At 48.5% G+C, this 21,636-nt stretch overlaps 1 protein-coding gene across 4 annotated transcripts in view; it reads right to left on the bottom strand.

The window, feature by feature from the left end:
- The window catches only part of QRICH1 (glutamine rich 1), a 121,792-nt gene that overhangs the window by 81,372 nt on the left and 18,784 nt on the right, over window positions 1-21,636 (bottom strand). For all 4 annotated transcript variants that reach the window (XM_063941121.1, XM_063941123.1, XM_063941122.1 and 1 more), the window contains one exon: window positions 7,078-7,249. In XM_063941121.1, the coding sequence (XP_063797191.1) occupies window positions 7,078-7,249 (172 nt within the window). The remainder of the gene's footprint in view (window positions 1-7,077; window positions 7,250-21,636) is intronic.

Below are 21,636 nucleotides of genomic sequence, written 5' to 3'. Positions count from 1 at the left end.
AGCAAGAACTTCCAAATGCAAACGCCACACTTTGCATCAACTCCAGACCTTTTGTCTGCTTAATTAAGATAACACGAATGTATAGCCCAAGCTGCTTTTGAGTCAACTGTCCAATTACTTTTGGTCCCTTGAAAAAACAAACAACAAACGTGCTAGATATTAAACAGTCTAATGCTGGCCGTACTATAGGACGACTCCCCCACCCCCAGCGTGCAATAGATCAGAAGGTGCTTTTACACCTTACGATCTATTGTACGATCGGCATGGACCCCTACCCGGATCGACTGATCATATGTGCAGCACATATGATCATTTGATGCGACCCATGGGGCCGCACATCGCATCGTAATCGCACCCAAAACACGCATGATGTGCATGCGATGGGTCGAATGACGCGTCTATATCATGTATTCGTACACAATATGGCTGCCATTAATTCCTAAATCCTTCTTCCAATTAGGATGTAAATACTCAAAGTGGACAGTTCGCACTAAACCCCAAATTCTGTAACCTGAATGCTTTAGTAGATAGGGATAGTTTTATGCGTTTGAATTGAGCTTAGTTTTAATCAGAAGGTGATCGGTACTAGAGGTGTGACTAAGCGCTATATTGGTGTATGGCGAGTGCTATGATGGATGTAGAGAAAATAAGAATTTACTTACCGATAATTCTATTTCTCGGAGTCCGTAGTGGATGCTGGGGTTCCTGAAAGGACCATGGGGAATAGCGGCTCCGCAGGAGACAGGGCACAAAAAAGTAAAGCTTTACTAGGTCAGGTGGTGTGCACTGGCTCCTCCCCCTATGACCCTCCTCCAGACTCCAGTTAGGTACTGTGCCCGGACGAGCATACACAATAAGGGAGGCATTTTGAATCCCGGGTAAGACTCATACCAGCCACACCAATCACACCGTACAACTTGTGATCTAAACCCAGTTAACAGTATGACAACAGAAAGGGCCTCTTAAAGATGGCTCCTTAACAATAACCCGAATTAGTTAACAATAACTATGTACAAGTATTGCAGATAATCCGCACTTGGGATGGGCGCCCAGCATCCACTACGGACTCCGAGAAATAGAATTATCGGTAAGTAAATTCTTATTTTCTCTATCGTCCTAAGTGGATGCTGGGGTTCCTGAAAGGACCATGGGGATTATACCAAAGCTCCCAAACGGGCGGGAGAGTGCGGATGACTCTGCAGCACCGAATGAGAGAACTCCAGGTCCTCCTTTGCCAGGGTATCAAATTTGTAAAATTTTACAAACGTGTTCTCCCCCGACCACGTAGCTGCTCGGCAGAGTTGTAATGCCGAGACCCCTCGGGCAGCCGCCCAAGATGAGCCCACCTTCCTTGTGGAGTGGGCTTTTACAGTTTTAGGCTGTGGCAGGCCTGCCACAGAATGTGCAAGTTGAATTGTGTTACAAATCCAACGAGCAATCGACTGCTTAGAAGCAGGTGCGCCCAACTTGTTGGGTGCATACAATATAAACAGCGAGTCAGATTTTCTGACTCCAGCCGTCCTTGCAATGTATATTTTTAAGGCTCTGACAACGTCCAACAACTTGGAGTCCTCCAAGTCGCTAGTGGCCGCAGGCACCACAATAGGTTGGTTCAGATGAAATGCTGATACCACTTTAGGGAGAAAATGCGGACGAGTCCGCAGTTCTGCCCTATCCGAATGGAAGATTAGATAAGGACTTTTATAAGATAAAGCCGCCAATTCAGATACTCTCCTGGCAGAGGCCAGGGCTAGTAACATAGTCACTTTCAATGTGAGATATTTCAAATCCACCTTTTTCAATGGTTCAAACCAATGGGATTTGAGGAAATCTAAAACTACATTTAGATCCCACGGTGCCACCGGAGGCACCACAGGAGGCTGTATATGCAGTACTCCCTTGACAAAAGTCTGGACCTTAGGGACAGAGGCCAATTCTTTTTGGAAGAATATTGACAGGGCCGAAATTTGAACCTTAATGGATCCCAATTTGAGACCCATAGATAATCCTGATTGCAGGAAATGTAGGAAACGACCCAGTTGGAATTCCTCCGTCGGAACCCTCCGATCCTCGCACCACGCTACATATTTTCGCCAAATGCGGTGATAATGTTTCACGGTGACTTCCTTCCGTGCCTTAATCAAGGTAGGAATGACTTCTTCTGGAATGCCTTTCCCTTTTAGGATCTGGCGTTCAACCGCCATGCCGTCAAACGCAGCCGCGGTAAGTCTTGAAAAAGACAGGGACCCTGCTGTAGCAGGTCCCTTCTCAGAGGTAGAGGCCACGGTTCGTCCGTGAGCATCTCTTGAAGTTCCGGATACCAAGTCCTTCTCGGCCAATCCGGAACCACTAGTATTGTTCTTACTCTTCTTTGCCGTATGATCTTCAATACCTTTGGTATGAGCGGCAGAGGAGGAAACACATACACTGACTGGTACACCCAAGGAGTTACCAGTGCGTCCACAGCTATTGCCTGTGGATCTCTTGACCTGGCGCAATATTTGTCCAGTTTCTTGTTGAGGCGAGACGCCATCATGTCTACAATTGGTCTTTCCCAACGGTCTATTAACATGTTGAAGACTTCTGGATGTAGACCCCACTCTCCCGGATGAAGATCGTGTCTGCTGAGGAAGTCTGCTTCCCAGTTGTCCACGCCCGGGATGAACACTGCTGACAGTGCTATCACGTGATTCTCCGCCCAGCGAAGAATCTTGGCAGCTTCTGCCATTGCACTCCTGCTTCTTGTGCCGCCCTGCCTGTTTACATGGGCGACCGCCGTGATGTTGTCCGACTGAATCAACACCGGCTTTCCTTGCAGGAGAAGTTCCGCCTGGCTTAGAGCATTGTAGATTGCTCTTAGTTCCAGAATGTTTATGTGAAGAGACTTTTCCAGACTCGTCCATACTCCCTGGAAGTTTCTTCCTTGTGTGACTGCTCCCCAGCCTCTCAGGCTGGCGTCCGTGGTCACCAGGATCCAATCCTGAATGCCGAATCTGCGGCCTTCTAATAGGTGAGCCTTCTGCAACCACCACAGAAGTGACACCCTTGTCTTTGGTGACAGGGTTATTCGCAGGTGCATCTGCAGATGCGACCCTGACCATTTGTCCAACAGATCCCTTTGGAATATTCTTGCATGGAATCTGCCGAATGGAATTGCTTCGTAAGAAGCCACCATTTTTCCCAGGACTCTTGTGCATTGATGTACTGACACTTTTCCTGGTTTTAGGAGGTTCCTGACCAGATCGGATAACTCCTTGGCTTTTTCCTCTGGAAGGAAAACCTTTTTCTGAACCGTGTCCAGAATCATTCCTAGGAACAGCAGACGAGTTGTCGGGATTAAATGGGATTTTGGAATATTCAGAATCCACCCGTGTTGTCTTAGCACCTCTTGAGATAGTGCTAAAGCTGTCTCCAGCTGTTCTCTGGACCTTGCCCTTATTAGGAGATCGTCCAAGTATGGGATAACTAATACGCCTTTTCTTCGAAGAAGAATCATCATCTCGGCCATTACCTTGGTAAAGACCCGAGGCGCCGTGGACAATCCGAACGGCAGCGTCTGAAACTGATAGTGACAGTTTTGAACAATGAACCTGAGGTACCCCTGGTGTGCGGGGTAAATCGGAACGTGTAGATACGCATCCTTGATGTCCAAGGATACCATAAAGTCCCCTTCTTCCAGGTTCGCTATCACTGCTCTGAGTGACTCCATCTTGAACTTGAACTTTTTTATGTAGAGGTTCAAGGACTTCAGATTTAGAATAGGCCTTACCGAGCCATCCGGCTTCGGTACCACAAATAGAGTGGAATAATACCCCTTTCCTTGTTGTAATAGGGGTACTTTGACTATCACCTGCTGAGCGTACAGCTTGTGAATGGCTTCCAACACCCTCTCCCTTTCGGAAGAGACGGTTGGTAAGGCAGACTTCAGGAAACGATGAGGAGGATCCGTCTCTAATTCCAACCTGTACCCCTGAGATATTATCTGCAGGATCCAGGGGTCTACCTGCGAGTGAGCCCACTGCGCGCTGTAATTTTTGAGACGGCCCCCCACTGTCCCCGAGTCCGCTTGAGAGGCCCCAGCGTCATGCTGAGGTTTTTGCAGGAGCCGGGGAGGGCTTCTGTTCCTGGGAAGGAGCTGCCTGTTGGTGTCTCTTCCCTCTTCCTCTGCCTCGTGGCAGGTACGACAAGCCCTTTGCTCTCTTATTTTTGTAGGAGCGAAAAGGCTGCGGTTGAAAGGTCGGTGCCTTTCTCTGTTGGGGAGTGACTTGAGGTAAAAAAGTGGATTTCCCGGCAGTAGCCGTGGCCACCAAGTCTGATAGACCAACTCCAAATAACTCCTCCCCTTTATACGGCAAAACCTCCATGTGACGTTTTGAATCCGCATCGCCTGTCCACTGTCGTGTCCATAAGGCTCTTCTGGCTGAAATGGACATAGCACTCACCCGAGATGCCAGTGTGCAAATATCCCTCTGTGCATCACGCATATAGATAAATGCATCCTTTATTTGTTCTAACGACAGTAAAACATTGTCCCTATCTAGGGTATCAATATTTTCAATCAGGGATTCTGACCAAACTACTCCAGCACTGCACATCCAGGCAGTTGCTATAGCTGGTCGTAGTATAACACCTGCATGTGTGTATATATTCTTTTGAATAACTTCCATCTTTCTATCTGATGGATCCTTAAGTGCGGCCGTCTCAGGAGAGGGTAACGCCACTTGTTTGGATAAGCGTGTGAGCGCCTTGTCCACCTTAGGGGGTGTTTCCCAGCGCGCCCTAACCTCTGGCGGGAAAGGGTATAATGCCAATAACTTTTTTGAAATTATCAACTTTTTATCAGGAGCAACCCACGCTTCATCACACACGTCATTTAATTCTTCTGATTCAGGAAAAACTGTTTGTAGTTTTTTCACACCATACATAATACCCTGTTTTACGGTATCTGTAGTATCAGCTAAATGTAACGTCTCCTTCATTGCCAAAATCATATAACGTGTGGCCCTACTGGAAAATACGTTTGAATTTCTACCGTCGTCACTGGAATCAGTGCCCGTGTCTGGGTCTGTGTCGACCGACTGAGGCAAAGGGCGTTTTACAGCCCCTGACGGTGTTTGAGGCGCCTGGACAGGCATTAATTGATTGTCCGGCCGCCTCATGTCCTCAACTGACTGTTTAAGGGAAGATAAACCATCACGTAATTCCACAAATAAAGGCATCCATTCTGGTGTCGACCCCCTGGGGGGTGACATCTGCATATTTGGCAATTGCTCCGCCTCCACACCAATATCGTCCTCATACATGTCGACACCACGTACCGACACACACCGCAAACTCACAGGGAATGCTCTAATGAAGACAGGACCCACTAGCCCTTTTGGGGAGACAGAGGGAGAGTCTGCCAGCACACACCACAAAGCGCTATATATACAAGGGATATCCTTATATTAAGTGCTCCCTTATAGCTGCTTTAATATATATATATATAGCCATTAATGTGCCCCCCCTCTCTGTTTTACCCTGTTTCTGTAGTGCAGTGCAGGGGAGAGACCTGGGAGCCGTTCTGACCAGCGGAGCTGTGACAGAAAATGGCGCCGTGTGCTGAGGAGATAGGCCCCGCCCCTTTTTCGGCGGGTTCTTCTCCCGCTATTTTTCCAGTCAGGCAGGGGTTAAATATCTCCATATAGCCCCTATGGGCTATATGTGAGGTATTTTTAGCCTTGTATAAGGTTTATATTTGCCTCTCAGAGCGCCCCCCCCCAGCGCTCTGCACCCTCAGTGACTGCCCAGTGAAGTGTGCTGAGAGGAAAATGGCGCACAGCTGCAGTGCTGTGCGCTACCTTATGAAGACTGAGGAGTCTTCAGCCGCCGGTTTCCGGACCTCTTCACGCTTCAGCATCTGCAAGGGGGTCGGCGGCGCGGCTCCGGGACCGGACTCCACGGCTGGGCCTGTGTTCGATCCCTCTGGAGCTAATGGTGTCCAGTAGCCAAGCAGCAAATCCACTCTGCATGCAGGTGAGTTTACTACTTTCCCCCTAAGTCCCACGTTGCAGTGATCCTGTTGCCAGCAGGACTCACTGTAAAGAAAAAAACCTAAACTAAACTTTCTCTAAGCAGCTCTTTAGGAGAGCCACCTAGATTGCACCCTTCTCGTTCGGGCACAAAATCTAACTGGAGTCTGGAGGAGGGTCATAGGGGGAGGAGCCAGTGCACACCACCTGACCTAGTAAAGCTTTACTTTTTTGTGCCCTGTCTCCTGCGGAGCCGCTATTCCCCATGGTCCTTTCAGGAACCCCAGCATCCACTTAGGACGATAGAGAAATGTGTGTTGGCTGTGGAAAAAGGAGAGAACAAAAGAGGAGAGAAAGAAAAGAAGAAAGCCGGGTCCCGCTCTGTGCGCCGTATTCGCTGACCGGAAGTTCGGATCTCGGCTTCCGGTGACGTCAGACGCTGGCGGCGGTAGTGGTTCCCTCTCCTTCTCTTCTGCCTGCTCACACAGTATATCCAACACGTTTCGAATCCTGTTTGATTCTTTTTCAGGGATAAAATTGTAGAGTACAGCGCACAGGTCGGGACCCGGCTTAGGGTAAGGTAGGGACAGTGCTCTTGGAAACTGCTATCTGGACACTACAAAGCGGGACTGCATTATCTCAATCTAGCTCCACACAAAAATAACCAGAAGGGGCTGTAAACATTGGGTTACCAGACCTTATTTTTCTTTTATATATTTTTAATCAATCCTAACATCCTCCTTTCCATTTTCTTTTCTAGCTGCATTCACAGCATTTTCCCTCCTCTCTTTTGCTTTCTTTCTCTCTCCTTCTTTCCCCCCTTCTCTTTTTTTTTTACTTTTCTTTCTCTCCTCTTTTGTGCTCTCCTTTTTCCACAGCCAACACACTTTTCTCTACAGCCATCATAGCACTCACCATACACCAATATAGTGCTTAGTCACACCTCCTGAATGCTTTGGTAGTTAAAAAGTAACAGAAAATGTGTCAGTGTCCAAATCTACATGGACCCATCTGTATCTAGTGTACCAGCACATGGAGTCCATACCAATCTAATTGATGTACGTACTTCCTATCGGTGCCAGTCTGTTCTGAGACTCCTTGTCCAGCTCCGAATTTTTTGTCTGTGCCCAGCTCTTCCATACCTCCAGACCCTCATGTGGTTTCAGGGAATTTGGTAACATAAGTTCGGGTGAGGGCTGAGGCGGTGGCTCTACCTCTGCAACTTGAACGGATTGAGTCTGAAGAAAAAAAAAAAAAAAAAGTCATACAGTACGAGGCTTACACTCTAATATAAAAGGTGTATGTTGTGGATACGCAGATGGTCCAGATTCAGTGTGATATAGCAAGCAGCACAGCACAGACCTTTTACCTCTAGTGTCATAGGTCACCTGTACCAGACTCTTATTTAAATAGCGCTGGCATACTCTGTAGCGCTTTACAACGGAGGACAAACACAGCACTTGAACAATACTTACAATCTATAAGACTCTCCGGGCACGGACACCACTGGAACAGCATGGCGCATTAAAAGCAGATCTATATATTTCATGGAGAGGGATTTTTTTTTACCAGTATGATCAGCTATTCCTGTGTTAGCCTATGACACTAGCTGAATGAACACAATTCCCCAATTGTATAATGCTAGACTTAGCAAAGGTGTAGGGGCAACTAGGGCATTAACCGTGCAGCGTTTAATTGCTCCCCCTGGGATTGTGCAGCTACCATACAGATGCAGACATTAAACACAGCTTAAATCATCTCGCTGCAAGCAATCAGTCTCTCCTTCAGTCCAAGAGTGTCCTACAGATGGACATAATAAACTCTAGTTAAAGAAAACTTGGCTCACATTTACACAATTAATGTAAACCAGTGGTTCTCAAAACCGGTCCCCAGGACCTCACACGGGTCACGTTTTCCAGGTCCACTGGCAGGTGCGCTGTGTATCACCAACTATCACAGGTGACCTGGAAAACATGAACTGTGTGGGGTCCCGAGGACTGAGTTTGAGAACCTGTGATGTAAACGGTGACCTGGAAAACATGAACTCTGTGGGGTCCTGAGGACAGAGTTTGAGAATCTGTGATGTAAACGATTAAAGCCCTTCCAGTGCATTTTGATGGCCCTATATACACAGGCTGACTGACAAATGTTCACTTTACATCCACTGCAACCTGGCCTGCAGGAGTCACAAGTGTTTCATGAAATGAAGGCTCCGTGGTCGAGTGGTCAGGATATTGAAAGAAGGATAGAGGTCAAAATAAATGACAATTTGAGAAGAGAGAGGACCTTAGTGGAGTAACCCAATAATCTGTACTTGGACGATCGGTTATCTTTATTGGCGACATTACTATGGCTGTTGACATATGCATTTATGCAAGGGTGCTAGATCAGATCAAACCAAAATCTATGCAAATTACAGGATAAATCAACAGCATAACAACTACAGTTAAAAGTTTAGGTACAGGGAGACTGAGGGGCAATCCCAAACAGTAGCTATTCCTTGGTACTCAGGGGGAGGGGGGGAATACCAAATCTTAATCCAATTGGAGGAAAGCCTTCAGTACACAGCCAGCACCTCTCATTCCACCATCTGCCGGGAACTAGTGTAAGAGGTGGGTGTTGCGTCTGTGATTCCAATCTCTGTGAAACTACAATATGTAAATTGGCAGTTATGAGCTGATTGGCTGGTACGTTATCACTTTGCACTTATCACCGCTTTATCCCTTCTCCAGGCTTAATACATCTGCCCCACAGACCAGTAACAGTCACCTCTGGCTTGTGTGCTGCAGCTGTCCTCTCTATGGGGCAGATGTATTAAGCCTGAAGAAGGCATAAAGAAGTGACAAAGCGGTGATAACGCACCAGCCAATCAGCTCACAACCGTCAATGTACATATTGGAGCTGATTGGCTGGTGTTATCACCTTGCACTTCTCACTTCTTTATGCCTTATCCAAGCGTAATACATCTGCCCCTATCCTCCCTCATATTTCCTATAATGCATCATCATGGGAGGAAGAGCACAGCTGAGCATGAGAGGCTCCACGTATCACTGCAAATAGCCTAGTGGCAAATCAGGAGCTGGCACCTCATGCACAGCATGGGAGGAAGTTGAGCAACAGATGAAAAGATGGCAAAATAGGAGTCTTGTCTAAAATGGACACTTGCATATTACTCATGATACTAATACACCACACAGAAAATCAAAGCCACACTTATAAGTGAGGCCTCCCCACTGCAATGTAAATGGTTCTATCTTCAAGCTTTGGGTAATATTAGTGTTCACTCTAGGAGTGAAAAGGGGCAGGGCGTCGGACTCCGGGGGCACATGTGCGCGCACGGCCGATATGGGCGTGGCCACGCCTCCGACATTTTAGGGGACGGTGCGGCCCACAGACGCTACTATAGAGAGCGTCTGTGGCCGGCGACGTCACTGTTGGGGGCGTGCCCAGCACCTCCGTCGGTGCTGGGCTTCCCCCAGCCCTCTCCCAATGCGTGAATGGATGCCGCGCGCATGCGCACGGCATCTATACACGCCGGGAGGGCAGGGAGCGGGCGGCTGTTCTAGCAGGGCGCCGCAAAAGGGGCAGGACGGGTTTTGCCTGTTTAAAAACGGGCAGGGCGCGGCACCCTGCTAAAACAGCCTAGAGTGAACACTATAATATTATAGTAGGAGGTGGCCAGAGCAACCTGTAGACTATTTACAGTCAGACAGGCACAGACCCAGATTTGCCTTGTGGACATGTCAACCACTAAGATTCCAGCCTCACTGCTGTGCCCTCTGTCTTAGGGCCTGGAAGGTGGACAGCCTAAAAAGGTCTCTGCAGCCCCTGGCATTTCTCTAGAAGAATCTTATTCTACAACTGGATACAATTATTCACTGGCCATGGGGAGAAAGCATTGTTTTCTAATCAATGCCCCTGAGCAAAATTACCCTAAGAGTCAACATTCTAGAGTACAACACGCTGCTCCTCGTGTAGGTCATCAAAGATGGAAACAGGCTTGGTCAGCTAAGTAGTCAATTCCCATGTCCTCAGTCAGCATAAGAGGCAGGGATCATTTGTAATGGAAGTCAGTCTATTCTTCAAGCACCAGTAGGTAAATTCCACCTCAAATGTCCGAATGAGAGGAATTATATAAATTGTGGCTAAAGTCAAACATGTTTTTTGTTTACATCCAGCCTTCCTGGAGACAAAACAAACAGTAAGCCCTATGAGAAGGCATTTGATCCTCAATCTCGGTGGTAGTCCTTTCAGGCCTAGAAGAGCTTGTGTTTTTACACAAATCTTTTTTTTGGTCCAGAAACCATCTGGGAAGAACACCAGTAGCTTCACTCTTCAAACAGATGGTTTAACTGGGGTTGCTGTTCCACAACCAAGAGCAGGAGGTATTCTTGCCAGTGGACAATAACAGTTCCTTACAGTGACTCTTCTAGCTCGCTGACCATTGGACAGTGATCGCAAAAACGCGCTATAGCGCGTATTTTACCCCATAATGAGGATCGGGGACTCTCTTTTACAAAATGAGTGCGTCCCTGGGGACGCGCTCCGTTGTAGGCCGTCCTGTAGCTCCTTTGATCTCTCCGCGGGTCCCGCTGCCAATCTTGTGGCTTCATTGATGTCTCTGGGTCCAGCGGCCAATCCTGTGGTGCCAGGTCCAGCGGCCAATCCTGTGGTGCCAGGTCCAGCGGCCAATCACATGTATACACAGAGCTCTCCCTCTCAAACCCCTCCAATAGCCGGGCTTCCGGGAGGGCTAGTAGACGGGGAGGAGGAGCTGTTGGTGCCTTTTACTCCTGTATGCAGCGCCGGCACCCGTATTCAGAAGGCGGCCCGAATTGCAGCGTTAACAGGCTCTCTCTGCAGCCTCCCGTCTCCTCCCCGTCCCACCGCTGCTATTCACTTCTCCCCCCTCACCGCCGCGGCCACTCAGGATGCGGGGTCATGCGCCGGTGGATTCAAAGGCTCAGCGCGGCACTTACAACGCTGAGTCCTGAGTGCCCGCGGCGGTGGGGGGTAAAAGCGAATAGCAGGGCTGGGACGGGGAGGAGACGGGTGGCCGCAGAGAAAGCCTGTTAATGCTGTAGAAGAGGTTATTACATCCCGCCCACAGCAGTAAGGATCTGAAGAGAAGAATTTCAAGCAGCACCTGGCATGGAGGATTCATGTTAGTAATAAACATATGGGTAATTGGGATGGCAGCAGCTAACGATTCAAACACTGGGGGTGGGGGCAGTGCCCAGCATACACCAACACAAATGCACACATTGGCCAGCCCCACCCCCATATACCCACACCCTCCATACACCCTCCATAGCCACACAGTGCCATCACATGCACCCCACCAACCACACAGTGCCCATCATACACACCCCCAATACCCACACATTGCCCATTATACACACACAGTGCCAATCATACACACACAGTGCCAATCATACACACTCCCCACAACGTGTTCACACTGCCCATTATACACACACCCATCTGACACCCCCTCCACTGACACCCGTGATCACTGTGTCTGGGGACGACAACTGGGGGTCCAAGATGGTGGCTACAATGTCCCTAAGTGGTCACCTGGTGCAATGTGTGTAACGTGCTCTACCTGGCGCAATGTGTATAACGTGCTCTACCTGGCGCATTGTGTGTAACGTGCTCTACCCGCTGCAATGTGTATAACGTGCTCTACCTGCTGCAATGTGTATAACGTGCTCTACCCGGCGCATTGTGTGTAACGTGCTCTGCCCGGCGCAATGTATATAATGTGCTCTACCTGCTGCAATGTGTATAACGTGCTCTACCTGTTGCAATGTGTATAACGTGCTCTACCCGGCGCATTGTGTGTAACGAGCTCTGCACGGCGCAATGTGTATAACGTGCTCTACCCGGCGCAATGTGTATAACGTGCTCTGCCCGGCGCATTGTGTGTAACGAGCTCTGCACGGCGCAATGTGTATAACGTGCTCTACCCGGCGCAATGTGTATAACGTGCTCTACCTGGCGCATTGTGTGTAACGTGCTCTACCCGCTGCAATGTGTATAACGTGCTCTACCTGCTGCAATGTGTATAACGTGCTCTACCCGGCGCATTGTGTGTAACGTGCTCTGCCCGGCGCAATGTATATAATGTGCTCTACCTGCTGCAATGTGTATAACGTGCTCTACCTGCTGCAATGTGTATAACGTGCTCTACCCGGCGCATTGTGTGTAACGTGCTCTGCCCGGCGCAATGTATATAATGTGCTCTACCTGCTGCAATGTGTATAACGTGCTCTACCTGTTGCAATGTGTATAACGTGCTCTACCCGGCGCATTGTGTGTAACGAGCTCTGCACGGCGCAATGTGTATAACGTGCTCTACCCGGCGCAATGTGTATAACGTGCTCTGCCCGGCACATTGTGTGTAACGTGCTCTGCCCGGCGCAATGTGTATAACGTGCTCTACCCGGCGCAATGTGTATAACGTGCTCTGCCCGGCACATTGTGTGTAACGTGCTCTGCCCGGCGCAATGTGTATAACGTGCTCTGCCCGGCGCAATGTGTATAACGTGCTCTACCTGGTGCAATGTTTTATATGTGCTTTACCTGGTGCAGTGTGTCTAAGTGTTCTACCTGGCGCAATGTGTATAACGTGCTCTACCTGGCGCATTGTGTATAACGTGCTCTACCTTGTGCAGTGTTTATATTTGCTTTACCTGGTGCAATGTATATAACATGCACTACCGGACGCATTGTGTATAACGTGCTCTACCTGGTGCAATGTGTATAAGCGGCACTTCTGTGTGGTGTAATGTGAATTGGCACTATTATGTAGTCACGCCCCTTCCGCATGAAGCCACGCCCCTTAAATTTTGCAGCGCGCCTTCGGCGCGCACTGCCTACCCTTTCCTATCTCGCAGGTGGAACACCAATTCACTTCATGCCTAGGGCACCAAAATGTCTACTTACAGCTCTGGTGCAGGGTGTCCTGCATGCTACACAGCCCAGCAGCACTGTCACCCCATCCCCCCACCTTGCAAAACTTTTGTAATGTCCAAACAAGATTAAGATTAATAAGAACCTTTATTCCGATGGGACCCAGAAAAAGAACGGTAGGACCCCAATTTTTGAAAGTGAGGGGTCCCTGGGACCCACTTTTTTTTTGGATCAGCGCGATCACTGACCAATATCCGTTCATTTTTTTGCATGAAAGATCTCCCATTGGACAAGGATTTACTATTGGTTTAAATTCCCCACAGAGAGGGACTGAGAATATTTGACAAGAGATCAACTATTCACAAACCAAAACATTTGTGTGCGCGGCCCTATCTTCGGTTCTCCAACCACAAGGAAATCTATTTATAACTGATAACAGCCTGTAAACCTACACGTCTGCATAAGTTTAATCAAGTTTATCTTTTGCCTTGCCCTACTGTGTGTACAGATTCTCCAGCGTCTACACGTCGTCCTGGCATGACTGCTGCCAATTAGACACCTCACAGCATCAGTGTGGGTGTGGAAGCCCACAGTCAGTCACAAAGATTCAGATGATCATTACATGCACTTCATTTCATTCCTTCAGGCATCATTTTTTGGCAAGAACATAATTTGATTGGTTTCTGCGTATCCAACACGCCTGCCAGGGTTTTCCCATAAAGGATCAGAAGAAGCTTTAAAACCCTCATCTCCGATATCTGTGGTTATCACAGAACTGTGTGGCGTGTGGTCATTACAAATTACATAATTGTGGTTTATGTTTGCAGATTACGCAGATCTAAACAACCATCGTGGAGGGCGCGGGGGGGGGGGAATCAGCAAAAAATAAGAATTTACTTACCGATAATTCTATTTCTCGGAGTCCGTAGTGGATGCTGGGGTTCCTGAAAGGACCATGGGGAATAGCGGCTCCGCAGGAGACAGGGCACAAAAGTAAAGCTTTTACAGGTCAGGTGGTGTGTACTGGCTCCTCCCCCCATGACCCTCCTCCAGACTCCAGTTAGGTACTGTGCCCGGACGAGCGTACACAATAAGGGAGGATTTTGAATCCCGGGTAAGACTCATACCAGCCACACCAATCACACCGTACAACTTGTGATCTAAACCCAGTTAACAGTATGATAACAGAGGAGCCTCTGAAAGATGGCTTCCTAAACAATAACCCGAATTAGTTAACAATAACTATGTACAAGTATTGCAGATAATCCGCACTTGGGATGGGCGCCCAGCATCCACTACGGACTCCGAGAAATAGAATTATCGGTAAGTAAATTCTTATTTTCTCTATCGTCCTAAGTGGATGCTGGGGTTCCTGAAAGGACCATGGGGATTATACCAAAGCTCCCAAACGGGCGGGAGAGTGCGGATGACTCTGCAGCACCGAATGAGAGAACTCCAGGTCCTCCTTTGCCAGGGTATCAAATTTGTAAAAATTTACAAACGTGTTCTCCCCTGACCACGTAGCTGCTCGGCAGAGTAGTAATGCCGAGACCCCTCGGGCAGCCGCCCAAGATGAGCCCACCTTCCTTGCGGAATGGGCCTTAACAGATTTAGGCTGTGGCAGGCCTGCCACAGAATGTACAAGTTGAATTTTGTTACAAATCCAACGAGCAATCGACTGCTTAGAAGCAGGTGCACCCAACTTGTTGGGTGCATACAGTATAAACAGCGAGTCAGATTTTCTGACTCCAGCCGTCCTTTAAATGTATATTTTTAAGGCTCTGACAACGTCCAACAACTTGGAGTCCTTCAAGTCGTCTGTAGCCGCAGGCACTACAATAGGCTGGTTCAGGTGAAACGCTGATACCACCTTAGGGAGAAAATGCGGACGCGTCCGCAGCTCTGCCCTATGTCGAATGGAAAATTAAATAAGGGCTTTTATAAAACAAAGCCGCCAGTTCAGATACTCTCCCGGCCGAAGCCAGGGCCAGTAACATAGTCACTTTCCATGTGAGATATTTCAAATCCACCTTCTTTAGTGGTTCAAACCAATTTGATTTGAGGAAATCTAAAACTACATTTAGATCCCACGGTGCCACCTTAGGCACCACAGGAGGCTGTATATGCAGTACTCCTGTGATAAAAATCTGGACCTCAGGGACTGAGGCCAATTCTTTTTGGAAGAATATTGATAGGGCCGAAATTTGAACCTTAATAGATCCCAATTTGAGACCCATAGACAATCCTGATTGCAGGAAATGTAGGAAAACGACCCAGTTGAAATTCCTCCATCGGAGCACTCCGCTGCTCGCACCACGCAACATATTTTCGCCAAATACGGCGATAAAGCTTCGCAGTGACTTCCTTCCTTGCCTTTATCAAGGTAGGAATGACTTCTTCTGGAATGCCTTTTCCTTTTAGGATCTGGCATTCAACGCCATGCCGTCAAACGCAGCCGCGGTAAGTCTTGAAAAAGACAAGTACCCTGCTGAAGCAGGTCCCTTCTCAGAAGTAGAGGCCACGGATCGTCCGTGACCATCTCTTGAAGTTCCGGGTACCAAGTCCTTCTTGGCCAATCCGGAGCCACTAGTCTTACTCCACTTTGCCGTATAATCCTCAATACCTTTGGTATGAGAGGCAGAGGAGGAAACACATATACCGACTGGTACACCCAAGGTGTTACCAGCGCGTCCACAGCTATTGCCTGCGGATCTCTTGACCTGGCGCAATACCTGTCCAGTGTTTTGTTGAGGCGAGACGCCATCATGTCCACCATTGGTTTTACCCAACGGTTTAATAGCATGTGGAAAACTTCTGGATGAAGCCTCCACTCTCCCGGGTGAAGGTCGTGTCTGCTGAGGAAGTCTGCTTCCCAGTTGTCCACGCCCGGGATGAATACTGCTGACAGTGCTATCACGTGATTCTCCGCCCAGCGAAGGATCCTGGCAGCTTCTGCCATTGCCCTCCTGCTTCTTGTGCCGCCCTGTCTGTTTACATGGGCGACTGCCGTGATGTTGTCCGACTGGATCAACACCGGTCTTCCTTGAAGCAGAGGTTCCGCCTGGCTTAGAGCATTGTAGATTGCTCTTAGTTCCAGAATGCTTATGTGAAGAGACTTTTTCAGGCTCGACCACACTCCCTGGAAATTTCTTCCCTGTGTGACTGCTCCCCAGCCTCTCTGGCTGGCACCCGTGGTCACCAGGATCCAATCCTGCATGCCGAATCTGCGGCCCTCCAATAGATGAGCCTCCTGCAACCACCACAGAAGGGATACCCTTGTCCTCGGCGACAGGGTTATCCGCAGGTGCATCTGAAGATGCGACCCTGACCATTTGTCCAACAGATCCCTTTGCATGGAATCTGCCGAAAGGGATTGCTTCGTAAGAAGCTACCATTTTTTCCCAGGACTCTTGTGCATTGATGTACAGACACCTTTCCTGGTTTTAGGAGGTTCCTGACCAGGTCAGATAACTCCTTGGCTTTTTCTTCGGGAAGAAAAACCTTTTCTGAACTGTGTCCAGAATCATCCCCAGGAACAGCAGACGAGTTGTCGGCATTAATTGGGATTTTGGAATATTCAGAATCCATCCGTGCTGCTTTAGCACCTCTTGAGATAGTGCTAAACCCATCTCTAGCTGTTCTCTGGACCTTGCCCTTATTAGGAGATCGTCCAAGTATGGGATAATTAATACGCCTTTTCTTCGAAGAAGAAATATTATCTCGGCCATTACCTTTGTAAAGACCCGAGGTGCCGTGGACAAACCAAACGGCAGCGTCTGAAACTGATAGTGACAGTTTTGTACAACGAACCTGAGGTACCCCTGGTGTGAGGGGTAATTGGAACGTGGAGATACGCATCCTTGATGTCCAAGGATACCATAAAGTCCCCTTCTTCCAGGTTCGCTATCACTGCTCTGAGTGACTCCATCTTGAACTTGAACTTCTTTATGTACAGGTTCAAGGACTTCAGATTTAGAATAGGCCTTACCGAGCCATCCGGCTTCGGTACCACAAAAAGAGTGGAATAATACCCCTTCCCTTGTTGTAGAAGAGGTACCTTGACTATCACCTGCTGAGAATACAGCTTGTGAATGGCTTCCAAAACCGTCTCCCTTTCTGAGGGGGACGTTGGTAAAGCAGACTTCAGGAAACGGCGAGGTGGCTCTGTCTCTAATTTCAACCTGTACCCCTGAGATATTATCTGCAGGATCCAGGGATTTACCTGCGAGTGAGCCCACTGCGCGCTGTAATTCTTGAGACGACCGCCTACCGCCCCCGAGTCCGCTTGCGAAGCCCCAGCGTCATGCTGAGGCTTTTGTAGAAGCCGGGGAGGGCTTCTGTTCCTGGGAAGGAGCTGCCTGTTGCTGTCTCTTCCCTCGTCCTCTGCCTCGTGGCAGATATGAATAGCCCTTTGCTCTCTTATTTTTAAAGGAACGAAAAGGCTGCGGTTGAAAGGTCGGTGCCTTTTTCTGTTGGGGAGTGACTTGAGGTAGAAAGGTGGATTTCCCGGCCGTAGCCGTGGCCACCAAATCCGATAGACCGACCCCAAATAACTCCTCTACGCATCGCCTGTCCACTGTCGTGTCCATAAAGCTCTTCTGGCCGAAATGGACATAGCACTTACCCGTGATGCCAGTGTGCAGATATCTCTCTGTGCATCACGCATATAAAGAAATGCATCCTTTATTTGTTCTAACGACAGTAAAATATTGTCCCTGTCCAGGGTATCAATATTTTCGATCAGGGACTCTGACCAAACTACCCCAGCACTGCACATCCAGGCAGTCGCAATAGCTGGTCATAGTATAACACCTGCATGTGTGTATATACCTTTTTGGATATTTTCCATCCTCCTATCTGATGGATCTTTAAGTGCGGCCGTCTCAGGAGAGGGTAACGCCACTTGTTTTGATAAGCGTGTTAGCGCTTTGTCCACCCTAGGAGGTGTTTCCCAGCGCTCCCTAACCTCTGGCGGGAAAGGGTATAAAGCCAATAACTTCTTTGAAATTAGCAGTTTTTTATCGGGGCACCCCACGCTTCATCACACACGTCATTTAATTCTTCTGATTCGGTAAAAACTACTGGTAGTTTTTTCACACCCCACATAATACCCTGTTTAGTGGTACCTGTAGTATCAGCTAAATGTAACATCTCCTTTATTGCCAAAATCATATAACGTGTGGCCCTTTTGGAAAATACGGTTGATTCGTCACCTTCACTACCGGAATCAGTGCCTGTGTCTGGGTCTGTGTCGACCGACTGAGGCAAGGGGCGTTTTACAGCCCCTGACGGTGTTTGAGGCGCCTGGACAGGCACTAAGTGAGTGTCCGGCCGCCTCATGTCGGCAAACGACTGCTTAAGCGAGTTGACGCTATCCCGTAATTCCACAAATAAGGCATCCATTCTGGTGTCGACCCCCTAGAAGGTGACATCCTCATATTTGGCAATTGCTCCGCCTCCACACCAATAACGTCCTCATACATGTCGACACACACGTACCGACACACAGCAGACACACAGGGAATGCTCTATACGAAGACAGGACCCACTAGCCCTTTGGGGAGACAGAGGGAGAGTCTGCCAGCACACACCAAAAAGCGCTATATATGACAGGGATAGCCTTATGATTAAGTGCTCCCTTATAGCTGCTTTTATATTAATATATTGCCATTCATTTTGCCCCCCCTCTCTGTTATACCCTGTTTCTGTAGTGCAGTGCAGGGGAGAGACCTGGGAGCCTTCCTGACCAGCGGAGCTGTGACAGAAAATGGCGCCGTGTGCTGAGGAGATAGGCCCCGCCCCTTTTCCGGCGGGCTTGTCTCCCGCTATTTAGTACATTTAGGCAGGGGTAAATATCTCCATATAGCCTCTGGGGCTATATGTGAGGTATTTTTAGCCTTTTTAAAGGTTTACATTTGCCTCCCAGGGCGCCCCCCCCCAGCGCCCTGCACCCTCAGTGACTGCCGTGTGAAGTGTGCTGAGAGGAAAATGGCGCACAGCTGCAGTGCTGTGCGCTACCTTAAGAAGACTGCAGGAGTCTTCAGCCGCCGATTCTGGACCTCTTCTTGCTTCAGCATCTGTGAGGGGGCCGGCGGCGTGGCTCCGGTGACCATCCAGGCTGTACCTGTGATCGTCCCTCTGGAGCTTCATGTCCAGTAGCCAAGAAGCCAATCCATCCTGCACGCAGGTGAGTTCACTTCTTCTCCCCTCTGTCCCTCGTTGCAGTGATCCTGTTGCCAGCAGGAATCACTGTAAAATAAAAAACCTAAGCTAAACTCTCTAAGCAGCTCTTTATGAGAGCCACCTAGAATTGCACCCTTCTCGGCCGGGCACAAAAATCTAACTGGAGTCTGGAGGAGGGTCATGGGGGGAGGAGCCAGTACACACCACCTGACCTGTAAAAGCTTTACTTTTGTGCCCTGTCTCCTGCGGAGCCGCTATTCCCCATGGTCCTTTCAGGAACCCCAGCATCCACTTAGGACGATAGAGAAATAGGTCTATGGTCGGCCTAAAGGTTTTGTGCCCACACCCAACAATAACTTTGCACTCGCTGCAGAAGAGGAATAGTCAGACAGTGTCTGGCGAAGGTAGGCGGAAGTGAATGTGAACACTGCTCTCAGAGTGTAAGGATCCAGACTAATCTATGCTGGAGCATATGGAAGGAATTAGCACATTCTCTGATGGGGCGCTAACATCACTGAGGAACAATGAACACTTTCTGCAGGAAACTCAAGGCGCAGGCCAGAAATATGCTTATTTTACCAGACTGACTATTTTGTATTACAGCATGTACCAGAGAAATGTGTATTTCCAGCTCATGGGATGAGGGACGTACTGTTCTGTTATACAGAAACTCTCTCAGACTACATAAAAAATACAGAAACTAACAGGAATTGCTGGTTTACTATCAACACACGTCTTCTATGTCCCATATCCAAGGTCCCCGACAACCTTACTATAAGCAAATGGTTGTCACAGCTAAAGACGCAGAACGGAAGCATGCCACACCATCTCCACTGGAACTGGTAACACAAGGATGGATCCGTAGATCTGTGGTATTTTTACCTTACTCTGACAGTACCATTTGTCTGTAGCAGCAGAAATAGTGATTACAAAAGCTAGGCAATGGGGTCAATTCAATTCAGCAACTTATGAATAGCGCCGGGAATTAGCTCCCGACGCTATTCAATTCAGCTCCAGTTAAGTCGGCGATGTCCCGTTCTCGACAACTAAACAGGTTGAATTGTCGGGAGAACGGGCATTCTCCGACTTAACTCCCCGGCGCGAGGCTGATTCCCGACAGAATCAGCCTTGTGCCAGCCGCGAGGAAGCACTTTTGTCGGGTTTCTTCTCTCATCTCCGGGGATGAGAGAAGAATTCCCGACAATTGCGGGTAACTAGCAGCTGAGCTAATTCCCGGCGCTATTCATAAGTTGCCGAATTGAACCCAATGTGTTTGTGTGACTATTTGCCCACTGTAGCCCCAATTTCCCAGTCTTACAGCCTCACACACTTAAGTGCCATTTCCCTGACCCGGCCAGAACCGCCGACCCGCTGGCCAGCAATCCGTCAGGGAATCGGCAGTCTTAAACATGTTTAATATTCCTGATTCCCCCACCCAACTAATCGGCAATTAGCAACAATACGTCACAGATGTATGTGGGCCATTAGCTGACAGGAGAGGAACCCGACGTGGTCTTCTACCTCCATAGTCCATGTTTACTGCATTTCACTGCTGTCGTCTGGCCATTGTGCACTGACCTCTCCCATTAAACAGACATTTTGCCCACACACCTCATTGGGTGTTCCTTTACTTTGTACATTATTCTCTGACAACACTAGAGATAGCAGTTTTGAGATTCTCAAACCAGCCCTCCTGGCACTAAGGGGGAAATTCAATTGTTTTAACAGTAGTAATAATTGATGGGCACCTGATGGAGTGATTCAATTATGCTGGGTAGCCATTAATTACCGCACCTATATTGACCAGGTAGAGCTGCTAAACCTGACTAAAGTACTGGGCACAATGCCACCTCAGGAGGCTGAGAGCAGAAATCTGGGTGCCGGCAGCACTCACAGCCAAACGGAGCAAGAATTGAATTGCTCCATCGGACACCCATTACACAGTGCCGCTGGCAAAACAACTGAAATCGCCCCCTTAGATCACTTTTCTTCCTTATTCTGATGTTTGAGCTGAACAAATGAACCTCTTGACTTGTCATAATAGGATGTCTCCATGCTATTATGCGCTGACTTACCATAACCTGATTGACTCAGATATTTACAATAATGAGCAGGTGTACCTAACAAAGGGGTGATTCAATTGTTTTCACAGGCACATTAAGTAACGGGAGCACAACGGAAATATTCAATTGTTGTTCTGATTGGACTCGAGTGCCGTCGGCGCTCATTATTTCTGCCTGAATACTCCTGGGGTGAAAAGTCCCTCTACTGGACGTCTAAGCTACCATTCTGGTGGCTAAACACAGTGCTTTTGGACGCGACAAGTGCTATAAGCAATGGGTGGCCACGGCAGTCGTGCACGATTGGAGCCAAAAAGGAAAAACTCCATAGAAAGAAGCAAAGCAAACCATCATTAATCCCCAAAATTTGATTATAGCAATTGTAAAGCACCACAAATGCATCCTGCTTGGGATAGACACCAGTGTATCATAATAACGCAGAATGTGAGGTAGAGATATTTATCCAG

Source organism: Pseudophryne corroboree, chromosome 9, assembly GCF_028390025.1.
Source record: "Pseudophryne corroboree isolate aPseCor3 chromosome 9, aPseCor3.hap2, whole genome shotgun sequence".
Lineage (NCBI taxonomy): Eukaryota > Metazoa > Chordata > Amphibia > Anura > Myobatrachidae > Pseudophryne > Pseudophryne corroboree.
Note: the sequence above shows the minus strand (reverse complement) of the source record. Positions and strands in the feature narration are given on the sequence as shown.